The sequence below is a fragment of the Apostichopus japonicus genome, chromosome 12, assembly GCF_037975245.1.
Source record: "Apostichopus japonicus isolate 1M-3 chromosome 12, ASM3797524v1, whole genome shotgun sequence".
In the NCBI taxonomy this organism is placed as follows: domain Eukaryota; kingdom Metazoa; phylum Echinodermata; class Holothuroidea; order Aspidochirotida; family Stichopodidae; genus Apostichopus; species Apostichopus japonicus.
In genome coordinates this window covers 12,618,199-12,645,869 of record NC_092572.1, presented here as the reverse complement: position 1 = coordinate 12,645,869, position 27,671 = coordinate 12,618,199, and the positions used below count along the sequence as shown (strand labels likewise).

The window sequence follows — 27,671 nt, the reverse complement described above, 5'->3', positions numbered from 1 at the left end:
GGGGGGTGGGGGGGGGCTGGGTATATATAATAATCACCATTAGATACGACACAGTTCCTTCATGCCAGATTATATTTATTGTAAGCTCATTGGTTGCTGATAGATCACGTGACGCGTGTTTCCTTTACAAAAGAGGTACGTCTTCGTGAAAAATAACGCGAACATCGTTAACTTGTACGCCGTGGAAGACTCCCTCCAAGTCATACCGTTTTCCAGAGGTTCCATCGGCATAATTAGTAATAAGGGTAGCGGTGTAAGGCACGTCGATCGTGTACCGATTACCCACGATTTCAGCGATTTTAGAGCTTTTCACTTGGACCGTTATTTCCACTTCAATAGAGTCCGTCGTTGTTTCTCTTACCTCACCTCCCCATTCGTATTCATAGCTTGCCGTGGAAGACACCGATACCTGTGAGGAAAGAAGCAAACGATATTATCATCATTAGTATCGTCATCCATAAGGTCCCCAGTTCGAGTCACTCCAAGATTAATGTATGTCGTCCAGGTACAGAGCTGTTGACAACTGACAATTCATAATCATGGACGTTAAATATGAATCTATAAGAGACTGACTTCGGTCAGCTTACGGCTTTGATAAACCTATGATGGCTACTTCGCGATTTCCCGCTCTCAGGAGGATCTAAAATACCTACATACACCCGTACATATATACATACACGCATACACCCACACATACACGCATACATACACCAACACACAACATACATACATCCACGTCGTTGTCGTCATCATCATTATTATTATAATTATTTGGAAATCCGATAAAATCGGTCCAAGTAATCTTTCGGATATCCACAAAACCACAATTAGACTCATGCATACATAGCATCTATGGTACGAATGATATAATACATTCATGGTTGGGGTGGGAAATGGGAAGGGGAGGGGGGTAGGTCCTGACTAATTTATAAGCCAGGACTTACTTTGTCTTTATCCTTCTCTAGTTTACTCCCTTATCCCTCCCTTAATCCTCTCTTTGTCCCTCTACAGTTTATCTCCTACCTCTCCTCTTCCCCTGTTGGTTTCTTTCTTTCTTCTCTCCATCCCTTGTCTACTAATCCCCTTACATCTATCTCTTTGTGTTCACCCTGATCATTAACCTGTCTGTATTCTGTGCGTGTTTTGTCCCTTCTGTTACTGTTACTTGTCATTTAGCCTCTGAAGAAGATCCTGCTAGGATCGAAACGTCAGGCCAACTTACTTTCACACATTCTCTTACAAAGGCTCTTTAGTGGATAAGCACTTTGCTAACAGTTTTATTTTATTTTAATTTATAAGTAAATTGCACGTGGTGAAAAAGAATTTCAATCAAAATTGAATTAATTGTAGAGTGAATGAACGAATTGAATGAATAAATGAATACACGGATGAATTAACGGATGATTGAAATATGATGAACGGAGGGATATATGAAAGAATGAATAGATAGATAATGAATGGATAAATGAATAAATGAAAGAATGAATGACAGAATGGATAGATGGATGAATGAATGAATGACTGAATGTAGGAAGATGAATGAATAAATCAGTGAATTGATGGATGCTTGATGGTGCGGTGATCAATCGAATAATTCGAGACGCTTCACTAACCTTGCCGCCAGCCACAAATGGTACCCCTGAAGAGAAAGTCGTCTCGACGCTAACTTCGAGTCCAGCCGCCAACTCCCAAGTCTTGACCTCTTCGTAAGAGTATTCCATCGTTCGACTGGCTTGCATTTCTGATGAACGTGTATTCACTACAGTTGTTCTAGCCAGGCTCTCCGGTTCGTTCGCTACAATATTTGTGTCGTCGAAATGATATCTTACATATCCTGGATTGTATAACTCGATACTGGTTTCCCTGTCACAAAGTTGACCAATTCTGCTTTCAGGACCTTTGGAGGGTTAGGCATATCTGAATAACTGGCTGATGTCGTAATCGCTGCCAGACCTTGTCCGTTTGATCCCGCTGTGGACCTTGCTTCCCAAACAGTAAGGCTATCAGGAGAACCGCTACCTCTATCGTTCCAAACGAAATCCCATTGCCCGTTTGTTACGTAATCCAATTTAACGCACCGGATAGCGTCGACTGGAGGGTCTTCGGTATAACTGGCCACTGCCACGTCGCCCAGCGCAACGTAACCAGTGGGGCAGATTGGCTGATAAAATGTCACATCAAACTTTCCGCCCGTTCCTTTGTCATTCCATATTTCACGGTAGTCCTCTGGGGCTATAAGTGCGTCATCTTTAAGTGGTTTCACTACGTACCCAACTTCGGGCTTCCCATTGGTTGATCTAGTGGCCACGTCACCGAGTGAATATGTGCCAGAATGTCCCTTGCTACGATACACCGCGATGCCGAGGTAACAGCCAGTCATTCGATCGCTCCATACGAACTCCATATCCGGCGTCTGGTAAACCACGAAAGCCAAGTCTTCGAGCGATGCAAGACCCAAGACCTCTTGATGGTTCTTGACCACTTGACCATTCAGCATAGGCGGCGATCCAGTGGGAGTGTTATAGTTTCCAATTGCGGTGAAAGTATTGCTCTCAATGTCGTATCCGGAATTCCCTGATGGGATGTTACCATATATGGTTACAGATTTTGGGCAGCCAGACCCTCTATCAATCCATATCAACGAATAGTAACCTTGTCCGCGAGAGACGTAGTCACTCTTCACACACCTGTTAACAAAATGGCGTTAATGATAAACTGGTTTACATATAACATACTTCAAACCTTATCGGGGCACAAATACCCCAACCATCAACTTTGGCTTATAATGAACAACTCCCATGAACGGCTATAAGGAAGGCATTGTTCCGTGTGGGAGATATCCTAGTTTTAAAGGTCCTATCTCTTTTGAAAATCTATGATGTCATAGTGTCACCACTATTTTAAGGATCTGAAACCCTTTATTTTATTTTCGTTTTTCCTCATATTATGAAGGTAAAATGTTAACAGTGTTGACCCTAAATCCTATACCTTCATTCGGTCGTGTAAAGAGATTCATTATTTGAGATTTAGCATTAGCCATAAAAAAAAAAACACACACAGCTCCAATTACAGAAAATAGACATTGCAATAAATATATAAAAGAAAAGTATTAACAAAAATGAAGCACATGTGGCTCAATGACGTCATAATTATACTTGAACAAGTCTTCAGTCTTTGGTGTGCCTTGTATGTGAAGAAACTGTGATACCTCTCATAAGAAATAAGATTTGAAATAAGAAAAAAGTTTGTTCAAGGCAGTTATAACATAGAACAGTGATTATGGCAAGGATTGTGTATCTGACGGATGGCAGACTATTCCATTTCTTTCAGCATAACATATAAACAAACACCCAGAGAACGCCTTTACGATATTCTACACCTCCTAATAAGCTAAATTGTTCAAATGAATTTCGATGATTTACATATCACTGAAAACAAACTTAAACAATGCGTAAACGCATTTTTTTTTTGGGGGGGGGGGAGGCACAGAACATGCTCATATCGTTTTGTTGTTATTTTCCAGCCCCTTTTTACCTTCCTTCCTGCCCTTTTTCCTCCTTTGTTGTAATAAAATGCTGATCATAGTATGCTAAATAGCTTAGATCTAATAAGACCTAATTTCTTGAAAGTTCAGAGTCTTGGTAGTCTGCTTATGAGTAAGGATACCTTAAGGTTAAGAAAAATACTAATCGATATGTTTACGAGCTCCGAACAACTATAGACTTTTCGACATTTGGACAAAACTCGCAACCCACTGATTTTGGTCTCTCTCATTGTCGCTGTAGTGCACCAGTGACTTACCCAGCCCCCCCCCCCACTCATTTACTGCTAAATTTATGTAACCACCAACAACAACCACCACCAAACACCACCGGGAAAATTATATTTAGCCTACCTATACAAGTTTTTATCAGGAGATGGAGTTTGGTAGTTGTCAAGAGCAACGGAACCCAGGCAGGTGTATCCACTTTTTGGATTCATTGTAAAGAAACGAACAGCGAGAGGGCCTCCACTTCCTCTGTCGTTCCAAACTTCTGTAAAGCTGTCTGGAGGTGCAAGAGCGTCCTCCGTTAATGGTTTGACAACTACCGCAGATGTCATTGGTTCAGACCTATAGGGAACAGCTACGTCGCCAAGGCGATAATAACCATTTTCGACAATCCGGGGGCGCCATACTGTTATTCCGTGATAAGATCCAGTCCCTCTGTCGTCATAAATAAAATCAAAAGCACTCACACGCTTGTAGACAATCGGTGGTTTGTTTGCTGCATATCAAAGAAGAAGAAGAGGGAAATGTTACAATATAACTTAAATATGTTGTAATATATGATATATGCACAACATCAAAGTGGATAGATTGACCAAGAAAAAGTTTTTCTTATTCTATATTCGAACACAAAATCATTCTTTTATCTTTTGTTCCATGCATGGTTAAGATAGCTGTGTTGGTGTTAACATGAAATTTGTCTCGCAACATAGACGTAGGAACATAGAGGCAGATGGGAAAACTGCCCAAAATTGGAGGGGCAGGGGCAAGGGGAAGGGGCAATGAACAGGGGCAAGAGTTGTTAATCTCCTGCCCCACTTTTTTCTAACTAGCGTTGCACTCCACTACACTGCCGAACCATTCCGTTGGATGCTTCGCATTACAGGAATTGTCTGGTGGAAGATTTTGATACATTGTCCTTGTAGTTATTATTTTTCACTTCCTAACCATGTAAAAATTGTCCCCATTTGACGTTTTCTTTTTGTAGAAATCTGGTTTTCAAATTCACCAGTTTCTCACCAAAAATACCGTTTGTTCGAACGCATCAATATGGTGATTGACGTAGTGCAGGCATATGGGAAAACAGGCGACTTGAAGTTAGCACTCCCATTTCCGCAGCAAATACACTCTCACGTGTACACGCACAAGTGATTGCCTATTATATATAACGTACATATCGCGAACGTATATAGCCTACTTCTGCCTACTACTGTACCATGTCCAGTTGGTATACGTATAGCGTTGCACATAATATACTCTCACACTCAAACCACAGTTCATAAACTGTGCCTCGAAATCGCTGAAATAAAATTCACGGATCAACTAAAAAGGAAACTTGAAAAGAATTCGGAACACCCAAAGATGAAACTTGGCGGAATCGATGTCAGAGCAGAATGTAGAACCGAGAAGCTTAGGCTTCGCAGAACTGTCCGATTGTATACGTTATAGTAGCCTACATGCGAACATTCTTCGCGTTGGAGCTGGATTGCGCATTGTATAAACAACGAAGAGTGCTGTTAAAACTTATCTTGTGTTACACAAAGACCACGAAACCACCGATCTACTACATATATGGCGGCTTAAGGAGGTTTTAAAAACATATCTAATTTATATAAGAAATTTCACCAAAAATTGAGGGAGAAATTAATCTGTATACAAACGCGGTTTTTGTTGTGATTACTGTAGGTACTGTATGGAGCGTGGGTTATGTGGCAATCTGCATTAGCGTAGATGACGTCACGTTCTGTACTGTTCAAATCATATTTGAAATGTCCATCCTTAACGATTAAAAAATCGATTCTCTGTCAAAAGCAACATTAGCGTTCTCATACTTTGACAACATGTTTGGAAAACTATTTATCATTTTTTAAGGTAACTTCTTTGGGCCACCAGACAATCCTTTTAACACATGGACTGCCATACAGCCAAATGGAAAACCATTTCGTTCAATCTCATAATCCATCAAAATTAGTTCTACTTTGGCAGAAAACCCGGTGAGCGTACCCTTTAAAAGTTTAAAATGTACGTACATAAAGGAGAGGGCGCAATTCGTGAATATGTTATTTCGAATAAAGTGACTAGTCACGAAGTCGCGCATACAGTGACTAATCACTGATATGCGTGATTGCTGTTTCGTAAATAAACCGGTTTTTTGTTTGTTTGTTTTCGAAGCATTTCGTAATATTTTTGAAAACCTTTATACCTATTACACCTAAATACATTCTTTTGCTATGGCCTTAAAGGGTGAATTGAGGCAGAATTTGAACCTTGATAAGTCACAGTTCGAGAAAAGTGAAATATGTCAATGCTGGAATCGTTTCTGTAGCTATTGAGGTATTCAAGAAATGAAATAAAAAATATAAAAATATTTGAAAATATGCTAAAAGTTAAATATAAATACCTATAAAATTACTTAAAGTCATGCTAAAACTCTGGATTTCGGTGCCTACAGTGCAGTCCTTGATGTTCAAGTTATTCCATTGTTTGATAAATACTAATGAACTCAACCCGCATATGTCATGTTTTAGCTTCATATAGACAAGAGGGCACCCCTTAAGATAGGATTTAAAACCATTAAAAGAGGAGTTGGGTGAAACATTAATTGGTAATTTATTCCAAAGTGTTGGAGCTGCGAATTGCAAAGGACCGATCGAAGTGCATAGTCTTGCCAAATATAGATTTACTGTCACACAAATTTTTAATAAACGGACTCTGGAGTTCAAAATTATTTGCCGAACGGAGAGATTATACGCCCGGGCATATTTGCCAGCAAACCAACTCAGATAAGCATGATAGGGGTGGGGGTGCGAGGGGGGGAGCTCTTACATACATCTCAAAGTTTAAAGTAGTACCGTATACTGAATTCTCTGCTTACTCAATAGGAAGCTAATACAAGCTTTAAGCCGATCAGACCTTGAATCAAATTGACTTCACCTATGTTCAAACATTCTAACTGCGAATTTCTGAAGACATTCTAAGGGTTTCAGAAGCAGAATATGGCAAATCATTTTACAGGGATTTACAGGAATCAATACGGAATTTTCAGTATCAGACCGTGAAAGGAATTTAAGAATTCTACTGATTGAGGGAATCCTTCTTAAGAAAAGACACCCAGGAAAGAACCCAGGGGCGGCGATTTGTTTCAAATATTGGGGGGACATTTGCTTGGGTGCAGGCGAATTACTATCTAAGCGGAGCGCCACCATTGGTTGGCGCGCAGCGTACAAGAAAATTTTTGGTTTTGATAGCCCCCAGATCACCGGAAATGGCACTTCTCGGGCTTGAAAATGACCAACCAGATGTACACTTTTCGCCTGAGAACCAAGCTTTTCCCTATAGTCCCTATTGTCACCAGTCACACATCATGTTCGACCTCATCACATCTCCTGTGGATCATTGCTTTTGTAGGTAATTCTACGTAACGCCCCACAATACCCGTCAGCCCCATTTTTCAAGGTTTTAAGCCCATTATTTGTTCAGAATTTGAATCATAAATTCAATTCAAAACATACCCATAATGTTGCACAAATTTTCATCTATGGACAACCAATATAGAAAAACCCCCTTCAACCCCTAACAGATCGGTAAAAATTGCACGAATAGAGGGAAGTATGATAAAGAATGTTGGTCAACGAATTTTCGAAAATTCAGACACAGTTAATTTACTGGTGAACAATTATTAAAACCTCTTATAACGGCTACTATAAAACTTTGATATCATAAAAAAAATATGCTCGAGGGGGCGGTCTACACCCTTCGCCCCCCCCCCACCTGGCTACGCGTCTGCGGTTAGAAATCTTGTAGGAAACAGGCCAAATGGAAACCCAGTGAACCCATAGCGATGTGGATCATATATATGATTGTACGTACTTTTACTCATACACAAGAGATGTACAGACATGATAATAATCATGAGTGACAACATGCTATACGGTCACAGGTCACAGTAACGACGACGAAGAGTCATTTACCTCATGCAGCATGTGTTGGATGAAGTTTTAGCCACCGCCAAATATGATTTGGATAAATAATCTCACGCATTATTTTCTATTTATAGTCACACACAAAAATTATGCCACCAAATATTGGGGGGATAATAGTTACTATTAGATACTACCGTATATTCCCCACCTAAAATATTGGGGGAACATGTCCCCCTGTCCCCCCATTTAAATCATTGGGGCGGGGGGACATGTCCCCCAATATTTTAGGTGGGGAATATACGATAGTATCTAATAGTAACTATTATCCCCCCAATATTTGGTGGCATAATTTTTTTTTTTTTGGTTGCTACAGCCCTATTTTCCTCGGCAAACCAAATTTCATTACGGATGCGGTCCGTCTAGCTATTCATTTCGCAAAAAAAGGTAAAAACTACTTTCGGTCATATATGGTAACAAATTGTGACACGGTTAGACAGGCGCCTTGCGAGGGATGTGCCAATTAAGGGAGGGGCGAAGCTTGTAGGCAAACTATCTAAGCGTAGCGCCACCATAAGTTGGCGCGAAGCGCAAAAGAAAATTTTGGCCGAAAATGCCTCCCAGATCGCTGGAAATGGCACTTCCCATGCCTTGTAAGTTGCATCTAAGCATTTTCTACTTTGAAATTTCTAGCGATATCATAAAAAAATACAAACAATATGCTAAAAAAAAAAACTATGCCACCAAATATTGGGGGGGATATTAGATACTATATCCCCCCACCTAAAATATTGGGGGGACATGTCCCCCCCGTCCCCCCCATGATCGCCGCCCATGAAAGAACCCCATGGGCACGAAAACCAAACTACCGAACGACTGATCCGCTCTCAACCCCAGTCCCCTTGCATCGGGACTGTGACTGTGTGATCATCGTCAGGTGTGTATCACCATTCCCCTCGAAAAGGAACATATACTAGACATAATCTTAGCCAAAAGACCGAGAAGCGGTTGAGGGAATACCCCATAAACAAATTGACAAGTATTAGCAATATGCTTTTTCTTCATATTTCAACTGTAAATCAAATAGAACACCCAATTGCCATGCGCTATGAACAACAGGTACAGGAGCATCCCGGCTAAGACATCATTAACAGGTGGGTTACAACATTCATTTTTTTTTTTTTGCTAGAGAGATAGATAAATTTCAATGTTTTCGTCGTTTAACATAAGAGAGCTATATATGTCTTCCACCCACGAATGTCCTCAATACATTATCCATTTTGTCCCTTCAATTTAGCTTACGAAACAAAAAAGGGGAATACAACAAAAATATAAAACAAAACTTGACAGAAAAATAATAGGTACAGACTTACCAACAGTCGACACAGCAGTGCAGAACACCAATAAAACAGCCAAAGAGTACATCTTGGTTGGTTGATGTAAAACAATGTGTCGCTATAGCTTGTTTGTTTCCATTTAAAGCTTTCCTTACATAAATATGTTGTAGTTTATTTATTGCTCTTTTAGTTCAAGGATATTAATGTCTGCACTTTTCCCTGATATCAGCATACATATACCAGCAATTCATAAGATATAACCTTAACCTGAACATTTTCATTAATTTGATTTCATTAATTAAATGGATATTAATGTTTGCACTTTCCCCTTATCGGCACATATACCAGCAATTCATAAGATATAACCAGGGGCGTATCCAGGATTTTCTAACCCGGGGGCGCGAATTACTATCTAAGCGGAGCGCCACCATCATCAGTTGGTGCGCAGCGTATAAGGAAATTTCTGGTTTTGATACCCCCCCCCCCCCCCCTCTCAGATCACCGGATATGGCACATATCGGGCTTGAAGATGACCAACCAGATGTACACTTTTGCCTGAGAACCAAGTATTTCCCAATAGTTTTTTTTTCCCCATCTATAACCTTTTTGAAGATTGTCACCAGTCACACATCATGTTCCACCTCATCGCTTCTCCTGTGGGTCATTGCTTTTGTAGGTGATTCTACGTCGCGGCCCACAATGTTTGCACTTTCCCCTTTTATCAGCATATATACCAGCAATTCATAAGATATAACCTTAACAATTTCATTAATTTTATTTCATTAAATAAATGGGTATTAATGTTTGCACTTTCCCCTTATCAGCATATATATATACCAGCAATTCATAAGAAATAACCCAGGTGCGTATCCAGGATTTTCTAACCCGGGGGCGCGAATTACTATCTAAGCGGAGCGCCACCATCAGTTGGCGCGCAGCGTATAAGGAAATTTCTGGTTTTGATACACCCCCCCCCCCCCAGATCACCGGATATGGCACATATCGGGCTTGAAGATGACCAACCAGATGTACACTTTTGCCTGAGTACCAAGTATTTCCCAATAGTTGTTTTCCATCCATAACCTTTTGGAAGATTGTCACCAGTCATACATCATGTTCGACCTCATCGCATCTCCTGTGGGTCATTGCTTTTGTAGGTGATTCTACGTCGCGGCCCACAATACCCGTCAGCCCCACTTCTTCAGGTTTAAAGCCCATTATTTGTTCAGAATTTGAAAATTAACATTTCTCGTGAAATAAATTCACTTCACAATATACCCATAATGTTGCACAAATGCTCATCTATGGACAACCATTCAATATAGGAAAAAACCTCCTTGAACCCCTAACAGACAGGTCAAAATTGAACGAGTAGAGGGAAGTATGTTTAAGAATGTTGGTCAGGGAATTTTCGAAAATTCAGACATAGTTAATTTATTCGTGCATGGACGCAGATCAGTCTTGGATAATGGTGGGGACTCGTGTCTGTTCTCTGATACAATCTAAGTGGAGCGCGACCATGGGTTCGCGCGTAGCGTACAACAATTTTTTGTGGCAAATATACCTCCCAGATCGCCGGAAATAACACTTTCCAGACCCAATGATGCCCCCAAACCTCCTTAAGTTTTAGATCTCATGGCTTAGAAATTTAGTTTGGGGAAATACATGATCGTCTGCAGAAAAAAATCAGGGGACAAATAATTCAAGTAGACTTTTGTATACGATGGGTCTGGGGTCCTCTCCCAGAAAACAATTATTGACTGCCGAGAATGCGATTTCCGTCCTATATTTATCAACTGTGGAATATATTCGGGACCTTGAGCTCGTACTCGAGACCTTTTAATGTACTCTGGACCTTGTACCCGTAGTGATACTCGTACTAATGATATTGTACTCACTATACAAGCTTCCTTTTACTCGCACGCAAGTCATTGTACAAGTACTCAAACCGTGTACTCGTATTTGGGACCTTGTACTCGTACCCGGGACCTTGTACCAATACTGATACCCGTACTCGGGTCATTGTACTCACTATACAAGTCTCATATGTACTCACACGCAAGTCATTATACTCGTACTCAAGTCGTGTATTCGTACTCGGGACCTTGTACCAATCCTGATACTCGTACTCGGGTCATTGTACTCACTATTCAAGTCTCATATGTACTCACACGCAAGTCATTATACTCGTACTCAAGTCGTTTACTCGTACCCGGGACCTTGTACCAATACTGATACTCGTACTCGGGTCATTGTACTCACTATACAAGTCTCCTATGTACTCACACGCAAGTCATTATACTCGTACTCAAGTCGTTTACTCGTACCCGGGACCTTGTACCAATACTGATACTCGTACTCGGGTCATTGTACTCACTATACAAGTCTCCTATGTACTCACACGCAAGTCATTATACTCGTACTCAAGTCGTGTACTCGTACTCGGGACCTTGTACCAATACTGATACTCGTACTCGGGTCATTGTACTCACTATACAAGTCTCCTTTGTACTCACACGCAAGTCATTATACTCGTACTCAAGTCGTGTACTCGTACTCGGGACCTTGTACCCGTGCTGATACTCGTACTCGGGTCATTGTACTCACTATACAAGTCTCATATGTACTCACACGCAAGTCATTATACTCGTACTCAAGTCGTTTACTCGTACCCGGGACCTTGTACCAATACTGATACTCGTACTCGGGTCATTGTACTCACTATACAAGTCTCCTATGTACTCACACGCAAGTCATTATACTCGTACTCAAGTCGTGTACTCGTACTCGGGACCTTGTACCAATACTGATACTCGTACTCGGGTCATTGTACTCACTATACAAGTCTCCTTTGTACTCACACGCAAGTCATTATACTCGTACTCAAGTCGTGTACTCGTACTCGGGACCTTGTGCCCGTGCTGATACTCGTACTCGGGTCATTGTACTCACTATACAAGTCTCATATGTACTCACACGCAAGTCATTATACTCGTACTCAAGTCGTGTACTCGTACCCGGGACCTTGTACCAATACTGATACTCGTACTTGGGTCATTGTACTCATACAAGTCTCCTGTGTACTCACACACAGGTCATTATACCCGTACTCAAGTCGTCTACTCGTACTCGGGACCCTGTACCAATACTGATACTCGTACTCGGGTCATTGTACTCACTATACAAGTCTCCTGTGTACTCACACGCAAGTCATTATACTCGTACTCAAGTCGTTTACTCGTACTCGGGACCTTGTACCAATCCTGATACTCGTACTCGGGTCATTGTACTCACTATACAAGTCTCATATGTACTCACACGCAAGTCATTGTACTCGTACTCAAACTGAAACCGTGTACTCAAACTCAGTACATTGCACCCGTAATGATACTAGCACTCATAATATATACATGACATGATAATAATTAAAACATGAAGGTCGTGACTCGAGTGGAGTGTTTGATAAGCATATCAATTTACAGATTATGATCTAACCTGCCCTTGATAAAGCTGGTATGAAATATAATATTCAGGTTAACAAATACCCTTTACCATCCACTGTAAACAATATTGTTTGTTAGTAATTTCTGTACAGATGATAATGCCGGTACTTATGTGGCAGTATCACCATGCCAGACGAAATAAAATACGTTATAAAAAAAATAAAAAAAACACGTTACAGTTTATCAAAGGGAAAAATTAAACATATACACATAATGTGTATACTATGCGAGACTGCTAAATGCCAATCGTAAAATACTGACTGATTTTCATTTTAAATATTAATATTTCGATTTGACATCCACTTTGGAAATTTAAGTTTCGTGAAAAAAATGACACATTACTAATTTTAGTTTTAATTTCACTAGCAGAGTTCATTGGTGCCAAAAATCCCAGGGGTATATATGCAACTGAATTATGTTACTGAAGAAAAAGAAACATTATTTATAACTTAAAGTTAATCAATATACCAAGTATAGACGGACATTAACCAAGTACGAGAAAGAGAGGGACATGTGGAGAGAGGTGGAGGGAGAGGTGGAGAGGGGGAGGGGGGGGGGGTGGAGCGAGAGGTGGAGAAAGAGGATTGGACATGCCCACTTTACATCTAAAACTGTTAAGACTGTTATTGAGACCAGACTAGCAACCGCTCTGCTAACTGCAATAAAAGTAATTAATTTTAGTTGGATTTGGAATTAATTAGAAGTGATGTTTGTAACTTGTAACTTGACAATGACAGCGGTTAAAAAAATTAACAATAGCTTTACCCCTCCGTATAGGCTACACCATTTTTTTTTATCCAATAAAACTTGTAACCTTATTACATGGAGACCTTCATATCAAAAGAGAGAAAATAAACCACGGCTGATAGCTCTTGAAAGAGAGGTTTTTCTTTTACACCGCTATAACACAGGTGATCTTAATTAAAACCTCGTCTCGATCACGTTGAACGTACGCAAGCCTCCTGACTCGCTAAAACGGAAAACAAAACTCATATCCTCGTAACAATCCCTAATCCACACGTCGTTCCTCTGCTTCTGTTACATACGCATGAACGCATTAGGTAAACATAATTGACTTGAGCTACCTCCGTTCAGCACGCGTGTTGGCTGTGTTACGCGACAAAACAATATATATGAAACAGTTATATTATTGTATTACTATATCATCATTACAGTACGCTCTGATTGGATTAAACCTTCGTCTCAAGTTCATTGATGTGGAAGTCTTTTCCCTTAGTACATTTAGTCAGCAAAACAGTTGTAAAGATTTTTTTTTTAATTCAAGTTTTGTTTCTGTTATCATGAACATGATGTATTTCGTTTGAAGAAGACACAAGTTCCCCATCAACCATCATCATTAATCTATCATGCGATATATATTAACTGTTACGTACAACTTTCCTCGAACAGCAAAGAACTTGAAAATCTCATTTCATATCGGAGATATCACAGATTTTATCTTCCTTTAAACACAAGGCTGAAGACTTGATCAAGTATAAAATATGACATTACCGAGCTACATGTGTTTTTATTTGTTTTTTGAATGTTTTAGTTGTTTGTTACAACATTTGCTTTCTTTCATGAAGGTTGGTTTTTTTTAAGGCTGAATCTAGAAGGAAAAAAAAGGGGGGGTGGCGGGTTGGCGGCTATTGGCTTAGACTGTAGCTTAGATGTACTATTTATTATTAACTAAAAAACCTTTGGACATCGTAGGTTCATCGACCAAAGTGGCATAGGCGTAGGAGCCTCATTTGATTTTGGGGGGAGGGGGGGCTGTAACGACTTGCCCGAAAAACATAACCAAAATTTTTCGCGCGCTCCGCGCGCGTTCCACATGTTAATGTGCTTATCATATAGGCATTCTTCGGTTATTACATCACATGCCAATAACATACAATCATTTTCCGTGTTTTTACCCTTCCATATTGGTTATAATTATTGGGGAAGTCGTTACAACAATAATGATAATAATATCAGGTGACCATAATATCAGTTTAACCATTGAAAAAACACATTGTAAATTCTTCTTCTTTCAGTAGGTGCCATTGGCGGAGCTAATAGGGGTATTGGTCAGGGGGAGAGAATGGTCTGTAGGGGCGCTTTCGACACTATCTAAGCGGAACGCCACCACAGGTTGGCACGGAGCGTACAGAAATTTTTTGAGCAAAGATACTCCCTAGATCGCCGGAAATGACCCTTTCCAGGCCTTGCTAATTTGCAGATAAACGAAGAATAAATAGGTGTCATCGCCATTTGTCAGAAAATTCCACCAACAAAATGTGACAAATGTCAATAGGTATTTGAGAGCGCAATAAAAAGTCATTAATCGCGAATAAGTAAAGAGTGGTAAAAAGCTGAAAAGGGCGCCAGCAGTCCATTTGAGTCCGTCAGGGGGGCATCCGTCCCCTCTGACTGTATGGACGCTCCGCCACTGTTAGGTGCCCGAGAAATGCTCAGCATATTGCCCGAATTTTCACCCAAAAACTTGAAAAACACATTGCAAATTATTTTCTTTCAGTAGGTGCTCGAAAAATTCTCAGCATATTGCCCGAATTTTCACCAAAAATTTGAAAAACACATTGCAAATTATTATTCTTTCAGTAGATGCCCGAAAAATTCTCAGCATATTGCTGAATTCCCCCCCCCCCCCAAAAAAAATGGAAAACACACTGCAAATTATTATTCTTCCAGTAGGTGCCCGAAAAATTCTCAGCATATTGCCCGAATTTTCACCAAAAATTATGGTTGGGGGGCTGCAGCCCCCCAGTCCCACCGCCTCCTACGCCTATGCAAAGTGGCTAAACTTCTAGTCTAGCACACATGTAATAATAGAAAACAAGGTCAAAAAAAGAAAAGAAAAAGATTCCGTCCATCCGTCCATTCCTCCGTTCCTCCTTTCCTCCGTTTTTTCCTCCGTTCGTCCGTTCCTACGTTCCTCCGTGCCCCGTTCGTTCCGTTTATCCGTACCTCCGTTCCTCCGTTCGTCTGTTCGTCAGTTCGTCCGTTCCTCCGTTCCCCCGTTCCTCCGTTCCTCCGTTCGTTCCGTTCGTTCCGTTCCTCCGTTCCTCCGTTTGTTCCTCTGTTCGTCCGTTCGTCCGTTCGTTCGCTCGTCCGTTCGTCCGTTCCGCCGTTCCTCCGTTCCTCCGTTTGTTCCTCTGTTCGTCCGTTCGTCCGTTCGTTCGCTCGTCCGTTCGTCCGGTCGTCCGTTCGCCCGTTCGTCCGTTCCTCTATTCGTCCATTCGTCCGTTCTTCCATTCGTTCATTCATTCATAAATACAAAAATACATTCATTCATTCATTGATCTATGCATTCACTCATTCCTTCATTCATCCTCAATCAGTCAGTCGGTCATTCGACCTTCACCTTAACCATTGGTCAGCACAGACACAATTTTCCTAAATCAAACACTAACCCTGACCTAGTTGTAACAGACTTTGACCATGTGTAATTTCTATTACGTCTTTAGTAATTTTAATGGTAAAGAACAAATATATTAAACTAGGAGGCTGGGGTAGGGCCGGGTGAAGGTGGGGAGGGGGGTGGTGGTGGTGGGGTTGGGTGTGGAAGGATTCTGAACAGGGACAATCGACAAGGATGTCTCGGTCAACGAAGAAGTGTTTCAGATCCTCCGAACAGACTCTTTGGTAAGATATTTCGGTACACTGTACTTTTTTGTGTGTTCTTTTCGCCCCAAACAATTAGCCGCATTCAAAATCGATCCCTAACGGATTTTAAGGAAACTACATTTAATTGCTTCTATTCTCTCGCGAAGGATTTAACGCAATTGACTTGTCCATTTATTATATCTCGGTTAATGTGAACCTATAGTCCGACGTGGACGATACAAGTTTTGTTTTTCTATAATTAGCTTCTATATCATAGCTACGCCTTCATGTGACCTAAAAAACACACGAGGGTGGAGCGTATTGTAAAGTATTAACGTTTTACTTTTCTTCTCTCCTTTCCCGTATTTTACTCTTTTTTCCCCCACCAAAAAGCGCCATCCATATCTTTATCAACGGCATGCAAACGATAGGTCATGTGTAAAAAGAAGGAAAAAAGATAAAATAATAGCACTGAAAATTGTTAAATAAAGCATTCTTTTGATGCTAGCGGTTTTCTATCAAAGGCACAAAGGAAAAAAAGACACAAAAAAAAGGAGAGAAAATAATAATAATAATAATAATAAACTGTTGCGAATAAACTTTTAATTCACTTGTTGCATGAAAGAATTAAAGGGGGAAGATAACGTGCAGATACAAAGGTACACGTGAGCTGAAAGGCAGGAAGATTATTCCCTCTTCTTTAACAAAAAACAATCGATAAAGGACGGGAAAGTTCATTCCGTAATCCACAAATCGATAAGCTCTGTACTTGATTGATTTCACAATAAGATATACAAGAAATACAACTAAGGGAGAAAAGTTCGTTAGATGTATTTATACTTTTTTTTTAAGGGGGGGGGGGAGGATCAATTAAAAAATAATACTGTGTATTGCCCCCCCCCCCCCAAATGTAGATATCCTAAAGTTTTTACGTTACTTGGCAGTCGAAAAAAAGTACATAGATTTTGTTTAAGAAAGAAACGAAATGGAATGGAGGAAGAAAAAAATTGTTCAAAATTTAGCAGGAACTCCGAAGGAGAAGGGGAATGGGGGAGGGGGAGGATGGGTCTGTTCCCATTGTCTTTCTTCCCTTGAGAGGATTATATGGTTGCACTTTGTGCTATGAACGTTCATGCTGTGGAAACGTATGCTTGAGGACCCCCTTTTAGCCTAAATCAGAAATGGTATAGGGTTGAACAATTCCTTCCTCTCTGCATTGTACATTTCAGAAAACTTATGGAAAAAAATATGGGAATGTGGTGTTTTCAAGACAACACTAGTAGTTTGATCTATCAGGCAATCAAATATACAAATAAACGGTCAGACAGTCAGACAAACTAACAAACAAGTAAGTATGTGCACGTGGCCGTAATGGTAGGTACGATTGTGGAAAATGAAAAGTTTCATTAAGAGGTATACGTAAACAAAATAATCCAAAATAGATTTGGGAAACTTTTTAAATAGGGTCTTATAAGTTAGTCAAACTAGCACCCACGTTTTTTTTTTTTTTTTTTGGTACTGCTGTTCAAATGGATTTGATTTTTTAATTTTCTCTTTCATTTCATGTTATAACATTCATTACATCATGTTTGACAAACCCGTTATACTAATAAAAAAAAATTATGTCAATTAAGTAGCGTTTCCAAGTATGCAATTTCATTTAGCCGTAATTTCCGCAAAATACCGTTAACTTCAGGAACGGTGGCGAGTATGGAATCCTTTCTTTGGGGAGGGGGTTTGGGGTTGGGGATTGCGGGGAGGGTGGAACTTCGAGGACCATTGGTACATGTAACTTGTAACATGTAATATGCAAATTACAAAAGTACCTCAAAACTTATCGTGAAAATGAATCATATGTATATCTTCGAGTTTTTGAAAGGTTTTCAAGAAAATAATACTGGTTATTACAAAAACATATAACTTGTGAACAAAAGGGCCTTTGTATCAATAAGAGAAGGGTACGGTATTATTAATTAAATTAAACGAACAGCGTTTGAAATGAGTAATACTAAAAAGGAAAAAGGTCTTTTTCAGTACAAACATAATGTGAGGACGGAGAGGGAAGGGGAAGGGAGGGGGGGGGGGGGAGGGGGAGTCGTAAAAAGCCACCTATCACCTGATAAACTTATTGATGTTAAAAGGGATATATTTTTGAAGAATTTAGAAACTTTTTTTCTATTCTTTTAATTTTACCATGATCAATTGAAACAATTGTTAGAAACAAAATAAATAGCACGATAGCGCTATGGCATGGAATGGCTGGGGTAGGGGCGAGAGGGGGTCATTGGTGGGCCGGTCGTCATATATATGCCGGTGCTGTGGCCGAGTGGCGGTGGCATTTGCAGCGATGAGGCTTAGCAATCGGGTGGTTCCGGGTTCGATGCCCGGCCTTCTAGAGCAATCTATGGTATTCCCATCTGAAATGACTTTCTAAATTGAAAATATTCCAAATTTGAGTTACAATTTTGAATTGGAAGCCACCCGACGTGATAGTTGTAATCCACATGCCCTTGCGGGATTCTCCCACATTTGTGGTCGCCTAAGCGTCGTAACCAAAAACTATCTGCTGATTATGGGTGGAAGGGTTTACAATTGGATTGTCTAAAAGCAGGTAACAAAAATACAAACTATAAGGCTTGTCATTATTTTTTCATTACCAAACAACCCTCTTCCGAACCAATCCACACCCTTCCCTATACAATCATAGGCAGGTAATTACTGATCAGTGGAGAACTGCTTTGAGTACAAGCCCTGTATTTAATTCGGTTAAATTTGTCGGGATTCTTTCCTACCGTTTTCCTATTTGAAATTTGGACAATCCTTTTGGCTGATATGTATATCAGAATAATAATAATAATTAAAAAAAAAAAACCTCTCAACCCACCAAGACAAGTTTTCCAATTTCAATTTTCCTATTACGAAATTCATTACAAGTAAATTTAATTTTCTGGATTTAATATATACTGATCTTTTTGAGAACAATTGTTTTTCTTTTGTCCAAGCATTTCTAACGAACAATAACGTATTTTGCATCAAGAGATTATTCCACATTTGCAGCCTATTAGCCGTTAACTCTGGAAAGATAAGGAAATGAATACCCTTCTAATTAAACATATCATAAGCATCTCTTTCCCCCCTACTTCAGTGGAAGGTACACTGCATGCACGTTTCAAATACCTTTAAACCTTTTTTTCCCTTCTTCTTTTTTTGCATTTTTATTAAACCTCTCATAAACCTTAATAACTAACAATTTGATTTCCGTTTGAAAACAACTCTCATAGCGAGCAACAAGTTGGATAGCTTATTAACCACTAATAAATGACGCGAAAACGACAATTCTTTATTGATTCACTCCATTTTATCAACTGTAAAATTACCTTTTGAACGCCGATAAATCCCCACATGAATATAATAGCTAACGTCTATTTGCTAATATGTGGTTAACAAGCGGCGAGAGTTTACATATCAATTGAAGCAGAAATTAACAATGGCGGCGCAGTATCCTTGGCGTGTGCTAGTATACCTCGTTGTCAAAAGGGATACATGCTGTATGCGTTCGAAACTTCCCTCTGTCGACGGTCGCCAAAAATTGCATAAAATCAGAAATTCTGATGGCTTGATGGTAAATGAAAGCTTGATTTTGACGCAAGAAGTCCAGATTTGATCAACATTTTGTATAAGAATTTCTTTTCAATTTCGAAATACGAACTTAAGAGATTGGCCAATGGAAACCTCAGGTACGTAAAGTTAAATATCATATCATCTTTCGTATATCTTTGGGTACATTTTTTTTCTTCTTTTCTAATTCTTTACTTTACTTATTTTTCTAAAATTCGTTAGTAATATATGAATTTTTGGTTAAAATAATAAGAGAATACATGTATCAAAATTTCTTAATTTTCGTTTGCTCATCTTAAAGGGGCTCTCTCGTCTTGAATTTTGGGTCAATTAATCGTTATTATCAAGTTATTTAGCAACGCATATTTTTGACTAGTAGGCTATTATATTTAAATGTTCATATGACGTAGGGAAACGGCGAAGTACGACATTTTTTCTTTCGATTTGATTTTCGCATGTGAATACTGGTTACTTTGAAAAAGTGTATGGGCGACGAAACATTTGTAGGACTCGAATAATCCCGTTAACTATTTCTAAATGAACTTTTAGTTTCCTGAGAAGTCTAGATGGGTATCTTAATTTGAGTTATAATCCACGTATAAGGCTTGATAAAAAGTTTGGATAAATGAGTTATCCCACGAACAGCTTCTTTAAGTAAAGTCCCAGTTTTGCTTTACCAGTACTTAGGATTTTCATATTTGATAAGTTTTGTATTGTCCTATAATATTTTTTCCTCCCTTAAATTTCTGTTTTTCTCCCTAAAAACTTTTCCTACTATTTTTTTTCTCTATAAATTGCCTAATTTCCTTTCAAATTTCACCATCAATATATATCTGGATATTTAAAGTGACGTTATCGTAAAAATAGTTAAAGCTGTTTAGTTACTCTCCAATTCTATTAGATTATGTGAATTGATGGTCAAATTTATTTTGATTTTCCTTTACGTCTGGTTGCCATTTTTACTAATTATTTTCTAGCTGAGAAGAAATAAAAACTATAAGTCGTCAACAAGTTTTGTATTATTTATTATCTGTTAATTATCTGTTAATTGATTGGGCAGGACTTGTGAAAACATAAGTCGTTGGTGACATCGAATTGCCACCTATATTGACAAAGTGACTTTATAAATCACGAGTCGTTTATAATTATTATTTTTATTATTATAATTATGAATCTGATTATTATTATTATTATTATTACGATTACCTCTACGATTGTTACTCCTATACCTGCACTCGAGACCTTTGGAATTAAGTATAGATAGGAATGAAATATTACGTAATATACTGTATGCTATATACCCGGCCACACCCAATCCACCCCCATGCACCTGCCATTCACCCCCTCCGTATCACCCTATTTTATCCCTTAAAACAGTTAAACCCATTTCCGGAGGGGAGTAGTTTTTGTTTTGTAACTTGGTATTGAAATGTACATATATCTTGTATGATATCTTTTTATACATTAATCAACAACACCCAATTTACCAATCATCTTTGATGCATACCATTGAATTGCACGAAGCGTGTATTGTGTATTGATAAGCTTCTATAACAAAACTGAGTTAGAAAAACCGCAACAAGTGTAAAAACTAACAACGCGGTTTTTCCTCCCTTTTCTTATGAATGAACAGCAGCAATGACACGTGACGGCCTTACACCAAACACATCACGTCATGAGATGAACCCACATCATCTGATATCGCCTTACGCATTTACATCGTGCAGTATACCACAACAAGTCATCGTACCGTTTAATTACTTCAAGAATGTCCTCGGTAGGTATTCGGATGTTCAGTACATTGTTCAGGCTCAGTAATATTCATCAGGTTGGTGTAGACTTAAAGGGGACATACACACAATCTCATACAAAACAGAAGCTTTGAACGGGATTGTATATGCTGAGCTCCTGTGAGGGGAGCATATACACGCAATCATCATCATTAGCTTATATAACAGATTATTCTTCGTGAAGAGCAACTCGATGACGTCATATTTACACGTGATCAAATCTTCACTCTTGTGTGCGAAGGAAAAGTTGAAATATGTGATATCGATCAAATGAAATAAGATATAATTAAACTATTGAATAATAACTTGTACCGTTTATTTACCCAATATGTTTCGCCCTCGTACTTTTTTATGATATTTATGTTTCATTATAAAGTCTGTCCTTAATAAATGGATATTATACAACACCTAATTATATTCCGGCCATTTGATTGGTCAATTGCTCGTCGATTGCATGCAAAATCCGCTCTATTGCACTCTACGAAATAGAACCATGTGTTATCCTTTTTTGATAGCACTTTTTTCAATGGTAAGAGAGCAGAGAAACCTGTCTGTTCAAAACAATCTGTTGCATGAGTGCATTTTACATCCAATTATATCCAAATTTGAAGGTGTTGTATAAAACAAATAATGAATGGTTTCCATTCGTGCAATAGTGCAAATATTTCATTCGTTGAAAGATGTAATTTGTTCCATTCAACTCGGCTGCGCCTCGTTGAATGGAACATTCCATCTTTCAACTCATGAAATATTTGCAATATTGCACTCATAACCATTTATTATTTGTACACTAATTGATGATCATATTATCTTTATTCCAGGACGGATTTACGAGCCTCGAACTGGGCGCGGTGGTTCCATCGGTGGGAGTAAACCAAAGGTAGCCACGCCCCAAGTGGTCGAAAAGATTGAAAGTTACAAAAGAGAAAACCCAACCATCTTCGCTTGGGAAATCAGAGAAAAACTGATCAATGAAGGTAAAAAAATAAATATTCAGTTTCGTTGTAAATTTCACACAAATTTATCAGATGAAATCTACTGTAGATTTTTGATCACATATATTGGAAATAAAATTAAAATAAAACCTTGCCTGCAATATAAAATTAAGTTATCAAGCTATTTTTTCTTCAGAGCCCCCCCCCCCCACAAAAAATATGACGAACATTATTTCACATTAATTCATCTCTAAAAGTTTATTCATTATTGCAGGTGTGTGTAACAATACAACTGTTCCCAGTGTCAGTTCAATTAACCGGATATTACGTAACAGAGCAGCCGAGCGCGCAGCCGCAGAATATGCCAGGGCTACAGAGCAAGCTTACTTAAGAGTTTGTCAAGACGGATGGACATCAACACCGGTAAGAAATTTCTAAAGAACGTTATTGTTTTTGCTTTATTACCTCCATGTTGGGCTTTAAATATTACATCATTATGTCTTATTTTCCTGACCACTGATACTACTAAAAAAGCAGATTAATCAGTTTTAATACTCATTTTTGCTGTAAGATTAACAACGGGACGAAACGAGAATAGAAAATGCAATTTTGTTTTGTATAACTAAACGTTTTCATGCACATGCATGCACAGTAAGTATTTTTTACTTTGTCACATTATATCGTTAGTTATCGATCATTTCGTTATGTCATTAGTTACCGATCGCTTCTCCGTCTTTACAGTACATGCCGCCCTATCCATATGGAATGTTAGGCTTGGAACGGGCAGCAAAACGAATAGGAGCTAGACCAGTACATTGGCCTAACACAGCCGTTGGTGGTGATAATATTAGAGGGAGCCCTACACAAGGTATGTTTAAAACACACAAAACATGATATCAACATAAAAATATAATTAACTTAAAAATACCGTCAATTCAAACATTGCTATCTCAACAGCGATTGTTCCACTTTTACGTTATTTGTTTTTTTTAAGTAGACGTGTATTTGTTATTGTGTCAATTTTAGCATCATGAGTCTAAAAATAATCATTATAATTCTATAGTTCTTCCTCATGTTTATTTTAAAATTGAAACAATTATCATTAATCCTTTTTGCAAGCCGTTTGCATTTTTTTTCATGGAACTGAACGCTGTTAAACTCGAATCAGTCGTTCATTACAAAACGCCTTTATTGGATGTCCATGAACTTGTTCTAATCTACTCCACTTTTAAGAGTTCACTGAAGACTCTTTTTTTTGCTGGTGTGCATTTCAGTGTTGATGCTTTCCACTTTGTGAAGAGCCGTGGGCAGTTATTCGTTTCCTGGAGTGGCGCTATATAAATCGACATTTTAATTATTATTATTATTATTATAATTATTATTATTATTATTCTGTATTAGTGTTCTTCTAGACGTCCTCGATGATTTTTAAACCATGAAAAACAGAACAACAATTACATATCTCTGTAATCGAGCTTGTTGATGCTCCAGATAAATTTGTTATCTCCAAGAAATATTTTATGGTTATTTGTCGTGTATTTTTCTTTTATTCAGTTCCCTCTGCTAAATCAGCTCTCTTCCGCGACCAACTACCAACAACCAATGAGCATAGCAACAGTTCCTCGGAAGGGAGCCCGCCCTCTAACGTTCCCCGGTTTGCCGACGATTTCTGCTACGACGATGACGATCAAACTAAAAAACTACGGAGGAGTAGAACGACCTTCACATCAGATCAGTTAAATGTCTTAGAGCGGGAATTTCAGAAGAGCCATTATCCGTGCGTATCTACTCGAGAACAGCTAGCGATGAGGACAAGTCTATCGGAAGCACGGGTACAGGTACGAGCCACCTTGGCTCATTCCTTTATTTATCTGCATGTTCCTGTCAAAGTTTCAATATGTTGCGAAATTTTGTCAATAAATTCGAGCCCTATACCTAACCCTCGATTTTAAGGTTACTACCATTCTTATGGTCTTTCTAACGTTGTCTGTATTGTTAGAAGGGATATTAAGGCATTGATGAAGATTAAAACTGCCTCAAGACATATAGGTTTGATATCAATTTCAAAACATCGCTGTTTTTGGAGACGGTCAGCAAATTCTTTTTGCGCAAACTATCCCTCTTACTAAAAATAAGGTAATGTTTTCAATTTCCACACAAATATATGTCAAGACAGAAGTCTGTTTAGTTTATTTATTGACCTTCTCTGCTTTCTAACTTCAGAGAAAAAGTTACCTCTGTTCAAAAATTCATCAATGCGCAGAAAACTTTCTTGCTCGATCCCATTAAAACAGTTTTACCACCCATCTTTGTGACGTCATAATTCAAAAGTGTGTCCAATCATAATAAAGCGAAGTTAAAAATGATTTAGAACAGACACATAATGTCATAACACATGCACAGCCACACTTGTCTAACTGCGAAAGTATCAGCAATGCTCTATACATTAAGATACCTCCACAAAACTTCTTTTAGTTGTTTTAATCAAGTGGCCTTTGTATTTATTGGGTTATTACAGGTATGGTTCTCGAATCGACGTGCAAAATGGCGACGACACAAGAAAGTGTACGATGTTGCAACGCAGCTGGCATCACCCTCGGCTGGCATGCTTGGGCATCCTTATCATCCACTGTACAGCACGTTATCGTTACCGGAGTCGTTCAAGCCGTTGGAACTCAGTCCTACGTCATCGTTACGTGCCTCCGCGTCATCAGCTTTTCAACCAATCCCGAACAAGGTTACGGGCGAATCATAAACGTTTTAAAGGGGATATTCCCTCTTGTAGACAGTGTAACAATTTATCCCAAGGAGAAAAATGTTCCACACATAATTCATATTGTACCTAATTCGAGATATGGTAATTTGAGTGTCATCTGTTTTTGATTGGCTTAGCCTTCATTTACGCGAGAAAGTGGATTACTGCAGGTGGTCTGTGACGTCATCAACATTGTTCTACAAAAGATCTCTTTTCTTCTTTGGTTTCCCGAAAGGGAAAACTTTGGAGGGACTGCGACCTTGCAAAAATCGTGAGGGGGGGGGGGTGGGGGGTAAAAACTGAAAATACCAGTGCCTTGAAGCGGGACGTGAAAGGAAAGTTATAGGGAATTTTTGGGGTCCCAACGGGTTTAGTCCAAATACAAAATTCATCTTTGGCTGATGAAAGGGTGAACGTATGCTAAACCTCCTGAAGAAGTCACTCGGTTACACCCTAGGATCCCGGAGACTCGGTGACGCCGCAGAGCCATGGTTTGGTGCTGGCTTTGATCATTTTAAATCATCTTTTTGATGGTTTGTCACAAGATTACGCTTAGAGCGTTCACTCCCCCAACCCCCAATTAGAAACAGTGTACATATAACAAAGATTTTATTTCATCAAATTTTTGATTCAATTTTGTGTTGGAATTGAGTTATTATAATTATCATCATTATTATTATTATCATAATCATCATCATCATATTTTTTTTGAAGTAAGCAGTATCGCATAGATATTATGTTCAGATTTCTCGTACGTGGTTGTAATATTATCTGTTCGTCGCCTTCTTTGTGTTCAAGAGCTGTCAATATACAAACATATCACTGTGTATAAATAGAACTTAAATACTTTTTTTCGTTTGTCTTTTTGTTGGTTTTTCTCTTCACAAACAACGCTAACATAAAGGCATAGTATAGACCTCATGTGTAAGGATGAGAGGTGTATGAGAGGGTCAGTCTTGGTCACTAGTAGTTCTAATATTAGACTTTTACAACAATTCTTTAATTAAAGACATCATCAAAGACTTGTCCCTACGCTGGTCTTGGTACGAAAAAAAGAAGCTAAAGCTCGAGTGTAATAGCCTAATGATAGCGCGCCCTCTATCACCAGTATATGTTGATATATATACATATATATACATAAACATATAAATATATATATATATATATTGATTTATATATATATATATATATTGATTTATATATATATATATTGATTTATATATATATATATATTCACATTTATATATGCATATATATATATATATATATATACATATATATGCCCACACAACCCCCCCCCCCCCCATACACTCACAAGATTGTTGGTTATGATATATGGTTGTATATAGTGCATTGTCATGTGCTGTACTGAGATGTTTAGATAAACGAGTAAACTGCAATCATTCTGTAGGTTTCTTCATCATTTCTCGAGGGTTTAGTCCTTTTATTGCTACAACATCCCTGAACTCCTGGTAAGAAACATACAACACCCCGGCAACGTTACAAGTATGGTATACTATTTGGAGGCGGGTGATGAGATTATTTAACTCTCTCTATTCTAAGGAGTGAAGGTGTGATGCAGCGTGTGTAGAGAGTCCACCTCACACCTTATTGCTCCCTGGTTCAAACTCTCTCCCAGTAACCAGATTCTCTGGACCCTTTCAAAAATGTCCGCAGTACAGTAGTGGTTGAAAGGAGCATTCGGTGCATTTGATATTTGTCGTTTCTGGATTATTGGGAAATGGGTTTTGTTCTGTTTTACTCTGTGTTTTTTGCTTCAGTGGTTTCGAAACAACTTCGTCCATTATGGTTGCACTGCAGTAATCATGAAGGCGAAAGGAGGTGGGTGGGTGGTGGGCGTGGAGGTGGGCGTGGGGGTCTTCAACTATCTCAGTCCGTCGGATGGGGAAGTTAACTAACAATCCCGTAAGCACGAATGAGTATACGACAATTACACTCCTGTCTCGTTCTAATCTGAGCACTCATGGATCAGAGTACGGTGATGTAAGGCGATGGTCATCTTGTCTCGAGTCACATGGAAACGGGGGGAGAAGATGGGGGGGGGGGTGGCTTCTGATGGATTGATAAGTCATAACCCTTGGGAAGTATTAAACTGAGCTAAGAGATGGAATTAATTAAAGCCACCCTGTACACGCTGTGGAAAACTGACGCTGTTTTCTGCGTTGAGGAATATATTTAAGATATACTCAAATATTGGAAACAGATAATTCTTTTTTTTTCCATACAGCTCGTTGTTTATTAAATTAATGACGGGATGAACATTTCAAAACTTGATACACGAAAACTGACAGTTGAGCTGTTTCTAGTCTACTTAGAATAAAAAAAATAACCCAGAAAGAAAAAGAACATACATGCATATACTCAGATCTAAGCCTACATAACAAACGAATTTCAGGGAACTAACTTAATACGTTTACGAC

General features: G+C 38.8%; 3 protein-coding genes across 5 annotated transcripts; 1 reads left to right on the top strand and 2 right to left on the bottom strand.

Annotated features, from left to right (window-relative positions):
* LOC139976997 (uncharacterized) lies at window positions 1–9,206 on the bottom strand. The gene is made up of 4 exons (XM_071985938.1): window positions 9,060–9,206; window positions 3,896–4,265; window positions 1,614–2,687; window positions 1–409 (listed from the first exon to the last, which is right to left on the bottom strand). Exons 1-3 carry the CDS (start codon window positions 9,109–9,111, stop codon window positions 1,826–1,828), a joined length of 1,284 nt encoding a protein of 427 aa, XP_071842039.1. The 5' UTR covers window positions 9,112–9,206; the 3' UTR covers window positions 1–409; window positions 1,614–1,825.
* On the bottom strand, window positions 125–1,721 carry LOC139977359 (uncharacterized). The gene is made up of 2 exons (XM_071986648.1): window positions 1,614–1,721; window positions 125–409 (listed from the first exon to the last, which is right to left on the bottom strand). The coding sequence occupies exons 1-2, from the start codon at window positions 1,719–1,721 to the stop codon at window positions 125–127; spliced, it is 393 nt and encodes a 130-aa protein (XP_071842749.1).
* Window positions 9,207–19,686: 10,480 nt separating the features above from the next.
* On the top strand, window positions 19,687–26,282 carry LOC139977436 (paired box protein Pax-6-like). Of its 3 annotated transcripts, none has more exons than XM_071986770.1 (7): window positions 19,687–19,869; window positions 21,387–21,527; window positions 22,362–22,517; window positions 22,750–22,898; window positions 23,217–23,343; window positions 24,030–24,313; window positions 24,994–26,282. In XM_071986770.1, the coding sequence occupies exons 1-7, from the start codon at window positions 19,857–19,859 to the stop codon at window positions 25,228–25,230; spliced, it is 1,107 nt and encodes a 368-aa protein (XP_071842871.1). In that variant the 5' UTR covers window positions 19,687–19,856; the 3' UTR covers window positions 25,231–26,282. The 3 variants fall into 3 exon arrangements, with proteins under 3 accessions (XP_071842871.1, XP_071842872.1, XP_071842870.1); XM_071986771.1 differs by having other exon boundaries at window positions 21,384–21,527; window positions 24,030–24,307; window positions 24,994–26,281; XM_071986769.1 differs by having other exon boundaries at window positions 21,384–21,527; window positions 24,994–26,280.
* The last annotated feature ends 1,389 nt before the right edge of the window (window positions 26,283–27,671 follow it).